Here is a 6,833-nt window from a genome sequence, read left to right as displayed (position 1 = left end):
CTGTAGGCCTGACATTTAAACCATAGACCGTACTGTATATATAAAGATTTAAACTAGCTGAAGGGCTTTCTGTTCGAACCACAGTGACATCTAGAGGTTGTTTTGTGCATAACATGTCAACCAAAAAGGTAGAGCTGGCTGAATCAGATGGAGTTAAACTTTTTTTTTTTCAACAAGATATCAAGACACAAAATGTGCTCTACCAAATGGTGGCGCTGGCAGTTAAAGGGTTACCTTCTGAAAGTGAGGAAGTATGACCAGCTTTGTCCCATAGGATTATACAGGCCAGTCCATTGCTGCTTGTTTAAGGAGTTAACTATTTCCAATATTAAAGTCACTGAAATTGTATTCTATTTTATTCACCTATAGACAAACAACACAACACTCCGTGATGGAGCACGCCCAGAGCTCAACAAATTGGACTCGGACACCTTCCAGTGTCCATTTTGTGAAAGGACCGGGTCATACCCTGGTCTGATGGCTCATTTGCAGAGCCACCAGAGGGCACTTGTGAAATATGGAGGTAAGTACATCTATAATTCTATATGATCATTGTATACTTCATCACATTACATTACATGTTACTTGTTAGATGTGTTTAATGCCTCACACATTATGGATACATGTGTTATTTCTGTGCCCCAGGACATCCTTGGTGTAAATTAATTTTGAATTATAAATTGAACATTAAAAATTAGATTTATATTCAGGTTATGAAGTGTTAATAATGCTGGAAAAATATCCTTATTTGGGGTAGGCACAATATGAGCATAATCACACATTCAATCTGCAAAAAATCAGTTTATAGGCAAAAATATTATTGTTGGTGACATGATTATTTATTGCTCTCGCACAAACACCTTGTTTCAAATTGCATATTTACAAGAAATTCATGTTGGTTTGTTTCTAGAATCCTCTAAACCACTTTCTGTCTCTTTTTAGGTTATAATGTTTATAAATGCCATCTCAAATGTGTGGCCAGCAGCCATTATCACTGTGGCCCAAGAATCATTGGGAGAAAGGAGATGTTTATTAGTCACTTTAAAAACTGCTGCACTGAACATCCAACTACGTTGGCGGCGGCCCCAGCAACCACAACGACTCCTCCAGTGATGGCCCCGACGGCCGCTCCAGTGATGGCCCCGACGGCCGCTCCAGTGATGGCCCCGACGGCCGCTCCAGTGATGGCCCCGACGGCCGCTCCAGTGATGGCCCAGACGGCCGCTCCAGTGATGGCCCCGACGACCGCTCCAGTGATGGCCCCGACGACCGCTCCAGTGATGGCCCCGACGGCCGCTCCAGTGATGGCCCCGACGGCCGCTCCAGTGATGGCCCAGACGGCCGCTCCAGTGATGGCTCCGACGGCCGCTCCAGTGATGGCTCCGGCTGCTGCAGCAACATGGCACAATATTTCCACAGCCCCCAACATTTTGATGTCAAAGCGCAAAACCACAACATGTTGTTTTTGTAGCCTACAACTAAAAAGGAACATTTTTCACATGATGTTCTGTTCAATAAATGTTCATTGAGGAAAACGGTATCAGTGTCTTATTGTATATTCACCACAGTGAATGCAGTGCATGCTGAACTTGCCGGACCATATACTGTAGTTGAAAGTACACAATGAAACACTGGCTTGCTTGTATCAAATCAATACAATTCCCACATGCCCTACCCCGGAACCTGCGGTCTTCAGACTCTGGCCCCCCGCACCAACCTGCGATCCTTCGGGGACAGAGCCTTCAGTATGGCAGCCCCCACTCTCTGGAACGCTCTCCCTGCGGAGATCTGCAACATCCCCACGCTTGACGCCTTCAAAAGGGCCCTCAAGTCTGCCAAGGTCTTTGGCCCCAAATCTATTTGTGTTGTCTGTCTAACTGTTCGTCTAACTGCCTTTTGTTATGTTTGTTTCTACTCCTGTTCTTTTTAAAGCGACCTTGGGTCTCATGAAAGGCGCTATATAAATCCAAGTTATTATTAATACATCATTGGAACGGTAAGAATCTCAGCTACAACACTGACTAAAGCCTTCCCATCTCCAGTATGCCTACATGACAAGCATTTTTATAATATACAGTAAACATATCTTTGACTTATTAGAGAAGAGACAATCATCAAGCCAGATACCAAGGTATTTACAACAGGCAACCACTTCAATTACTTTTCCTTTATGTTATTGTTATTTGGTTTTTATTAGTGCTTTTGTCGTTTTGAAGGAAATTAAAATACTGTATTGAGTTGGTTTCTTCTGTTTTGGAAGCCTTGTATATCTTTTTGGTCTTGTTAGAAATACCCCATGGTAAAACAGTGTTCTAGCAGCAGTTAAAGAAGCTTAGTTTGCTGTCTTAGACTGCCAGATGTATTAAGATGGTTTGTTCACAATTTACACATAAAACCTAAATGTTCATCTGTTTATTGTTCTTCTTCCTTTATATTCAAAGCATGTTGATTGTCTATTGGCTATATCTTGACATTATGTTAATTTGATCATACTTGCCATACATTTATTTTAATTTATGCGATTCCTTCAAAGGTTTTGTAATAGACCCCTAGTACTTTTAATTTATAAAGTAATAATAATACATGTGAATGATTGAGCTCATTAGTGGCCTGACTGGCCCTCCTAATTTGTTCCTTAATGACCCCATGATGTGATAATGTATATCTTAAAACCTTTAACAACTATATTTAGATGTTCACAAATATCTACATTTATGTATAAAATACATGTGTAGCAGTTAGACAAACATAATCAATAGATCATCTCATTAATACCTATTTTATATATTAAAAACAAGTTGACTAAACCACCGTTTGTTGACAAAATGATTTGGGTTGAAAGTTATACTGTTGTGTCTCAAACGGATAGACTAGGTTATTAATTTATTTGCCTAATAGTTGCTTAAAATGCTACAATAACATTTGCAATTCGTTTTTAATCTGCCATGTACGATCTCAATAATAATAAGTGTCGTCAATTCGCTTTTAATCTGCCATGTACGGTAATGTCTCTCAGCCACCGTAGTGTCGTGTCAGGTGGGCGTGTCGTGTAGTGGGCGTGTCGTGTAGTGTCGTGTACTGTCCGTGGCCGCAGCTAGACCATATTGTTTCAAAGTGCTGTTTGACGCGGTGTAAACTTCGCGCACTGCCACTCCAACATCCAATCACAGAGCTTGAGAACTAATCACGGGGTTTGTCAAACAAAGCACATGCTGTAGTCCTAAATAATAGCTGAGGATTCTGGGTAGTGTAGTGTCTTCTGCCATCCTAAACTCCGAAAAAATATTTGTTTCACCGAATCGAAGGGGAAAAATACAAAAGCATTGCACACAATTTAAACCAATCAATGTTGTGTAATTTACAAGGATAATCTGGTGTTTTTTAGTTGATGAGTAGTGCAGATATCACTGTAAAATCAATCGACAGTAAGGAGAATAGTTACTTCCGGGTGTACAATTCTCCGTTATCCAATGGGAATGGACGCTCACATTGCCTTTAACTGCCGCCGACATGGACCGATGCGGTGCTTCCCTGAGCGTCAAATACCGCCGCCGATGGGAATACATTGCAATCAGTTGAAAGCTCTTTGCGTCCGTTTATGAAGCTGAAGGAGCCTCGGCGCGTCCCAACTGCACGCCACTGGACCCTGACCAAGCGTCGCTCCTGGACGTTTAGGGAGTGAGAGTGTGTTGGCCTGAATGCCAGTAATGATAAAGGATGAGGCCTTGGTAAATATTTTCCTCAACAAGCTCCATCAAAATTAAGATATTTTTAAAATCTCAATTAGAATATTTAGGTCATGCATAGTAATCAGAGACTGGATATATATATATTATCATTCTGTCTGAAGTATTTAGATATACGACATGATGTGCTTTTTAGTCCACGATCAAATGTACATCAGCATTAAAGAACAAAAGATGACACAGAGGAACCTTCTGAGCAGAGGATTTAGTGCTCTTCTATCTTTTTCTGGATCTCCATTTTGACTTTTCTTTTGACAAACCTTCTCATCCTTGAAGACAGCATAACAGCTGATAACTTGTGTGTACGAAGCATAAGTGCTGGTTCTAACATAGACAATAATTAGCCAGAGGGAAAATATTGTTTTACCAATGTGATGTAAGATATATAAATGTCTTTGAATGTGTGGATGCTACACTTTAGCAGTCTGAAATGTTTCTAAAACTTCTGCTCATATTCATTTCTGATGAAAGCATTGACTTATAATCATTAATAAAGCCTCACTCAAATCAAAGCTCTGTCTTTGGGACCAGGGCTGTGAACCATGGACCCCCGGAGCCGGTTTTGGGGGCTAACATTTTGGGATGGTGCCTTTCCACAGCTGACTGTAGAATTGTGAGGCATTGTCTCGGACACAAAGATCTTTAAGTAAAGAGGAGGGAAGGTCTGGCTGCAAACTGGAAGACACTATGTGATTTATATTGCAATAATAATACTGAATGTTGGCTTACAGTAAATAAATATAATACTTAAGTACAATTTTAGTAATGACTTGTACTTAAGTGTGATATTTTCTTGCTCCAGTACAATTGTTATACAACTCTTACTGACTGGTAACTTTGGTTTTGGAAACTACAATCAACTAATAATAGGGTAGGCTACTGTACACAACTCAGTAATGCAACAATAACCTGCAAATAATAATCTTACTTTTCCAACAAGGGACATTTTTGCACGAGTGATTTTAGTTACTTATAAGTACATGATGCTATTTCTTTGCCCCAAGCCTGTTTTTCAGGTCTCAGGCTCGAAAAGGACATTTCCAGAACAAATGACCATAACTACACTTCTAAAAGGGGAAAATTAATAATCTTTTTTCTCAAATTAATGATAAACCTGTGAGTTGGATGAAGAAAAAGTCAGAATCAATATAGATGTTTTTTATTTTAAAGAAAATTCAGATTTTCATAGTAAAAAACTGTACATTATAGTGTCCGTCGAAAAATTATTTTTTACTTATAGTGAAAACCACCCTTGAATGATGGGATGGTAGACTAAAAGCTTTAGGAATCCAAAGTACAACATATAATAAGTACCCTGTATCAAGATTGATGCAAAACAAGTGACATTTTACCTTTTTAGAGAGGTTTAGCAAAAAAAACTCCACCTCTGGGGTGATTTGGGTGGAAATGGGCGTTTTTGCCGTTTCTCTGGAACACATTGGTCGATTTTGGTGATTGACATCTATTTTTAACCGTTAGAGCCAATAGAATCGAAAGGGGATTTTCACATACACACCAACGTTAACAAAAAAAAGTGGGGGCTTCACGCATGCAGTTTTGGCCAGAGTGAACCTATCTCTCGCTCTGACATCTGAAAACGGGAAAGTCAGTTTATTGCTTATGGATTATCAGAAATCATTTCAAAGGGACACAGACACATTGGATTAACCTATGGATTAACCTTCAGCAGCGTTTTTATCGTTTTAATGCCATTGAAGACCACTTTTGACCAGACAACGACAAAGGTAAGCCATTTTGCCATTTTAGCTACCTAGCGCCACATGTTTTGATGTCTGTTTTTGTTTATAAAGTCGCGAGTTCTTATCATGGAGTGATAATGTAGGTACCGATCGATTCTGTGTGTGTGCAGTAATGCGTTAGCATTTTTCCGCTCGTGGCTGATTTAGAGGCTCAGCGCTAGCTTTGTGGTTTTAAAAAAAAAAAAAAAAAAAAAAAAAAAGATCAGTTAGCTGAGTTTCTTCCCGTTACATGGATATAAAACATTGATAGTTTATTAAATATTAAGAAGCCCTCAGACGCTGTTTCCTGCAGATGATGCATTTTTCCCCACGGTACCGGGGGGATGGTGCTTAACAGGTTAAAGGTAACTTTAAAAGTAATAGTACTTGCAGAACGAGCAGTATTTTTTATCCACCTTTAAAGGTGGGGTAGGTAATTTTGGAGAAACCTGCTCGAGTGTGCTAGAATTTGAAAATACACAGCCGGAAAAAATCTGCCACTTCCTTACAGAGCCCCTCCTCCAACACACGAACGCGCACATGACCAATGAGGGCACGAGATAAGTTTGTGCACAGATGGAAGGCTGACAGGCAGGTAGGCCATCCAGTTATTTTAGCCGGGGGATAAAATGATTGGTCGTGCTTTTTACAGTACTACAGCTTCCACAGATGACATTTTTTTATGGATTTTTTGTCAAAGCACTTAAGATATTCATTGCTATCGGGATGTTAAGAGCATTCCATGGAATATAACAAAAAGTGTATCTCGAGCCAAAAGTGGGTGAATGCAGGAAATGAAGTGTTTGGGAAATGACATTTCCTGGAGTGGAAACCTCAGACCCTTCACAGTGAAATCTTTTTTCACTTGCTCTACTGTACATCCAAAAGCCAACAGCTGATGCAACTCTGTTCTTTCTTTTCACAGCTCAGCTCCAAAATAAAATGCCCACTTTTCCTGAGGCAGTGTTTATGGAATGGTTCAGATTTATTGTGCATTGCATTTTGGAGGATGATCGCATGCATGCGGTCAGTAGCACTGAGCCAGTTACCCAGCCTCCCGCTCAAGTTACACCCTATATATAACACCCCCTCCTCCCTCTCCAGCAGCTCCTCTCTAGAAGCTCCCTCTGCTTCACTCTGGTCCTGGGGTTCCTGGTGTCAGCACAGAGCCTTCCAGTGTTCCCCCTCCATCAGATTGTCAACCGCCTGCTTGCTCTGGATAACCAGGGACTATTTTTTAACTGTCTTTCTTGGGGATTTAGGGGGCTCTGGAGGTCCGACCTGACAGGTTGTCCGACCTGACCTGCTTGTGTTGGGAGTTTTTGGTGTAACAGGAGTGGGGGTTTGG

At 40.6% G+C, this 6,833-nt stretch overlaps 1 protein-coding gene across 1 annotated transcript; it reads left to right on the top strand.

Moving 5' to 3' along the window:
* Positions 1–463: 463 nt before the first annotated feature.
* On the top strand, positions 464–6,816 carry LOC117477815 (classical arabinogalactan protein 2-like). Its single transcript, XM_034124565.1, has 3 exons — positions 464–523; positions 943–1,229; positions 6,748–6,816. The coding sequence occupies exons 1-3, from the start codon at positions 478–480 to the stop codon at positions 6,814–6,816; spliced, it is 402 nt and encodes a 133-aa protein (XP_033980456.1). The 5' UTR covers positions 464–477.
* The last annotated feature ends 17 nt before the right edge of the window (positions 6,817–6,833 follow it).

The sequence above is a fragment of the Trematomus bernacchii genome, unplaced genomic scaffold (assembly GCF_902827165.1).
Source record: "Trematomus bernacchii unplaced genomic scaffold, fTreBer1.1, whole genome shotgun sequence".
In the NCBI taxonomy this organism is placed as follows: Eukaryota; Metazoa; Chordata; class Actinopteri; order Perciformes; family Nototheniidae; genus Trematomus; species Trematomus bernacchii.
Note: the sequence above shows the minus strand (reverse complement) of the source record. Positions and strands in the feature narration are given on the sequence as shown.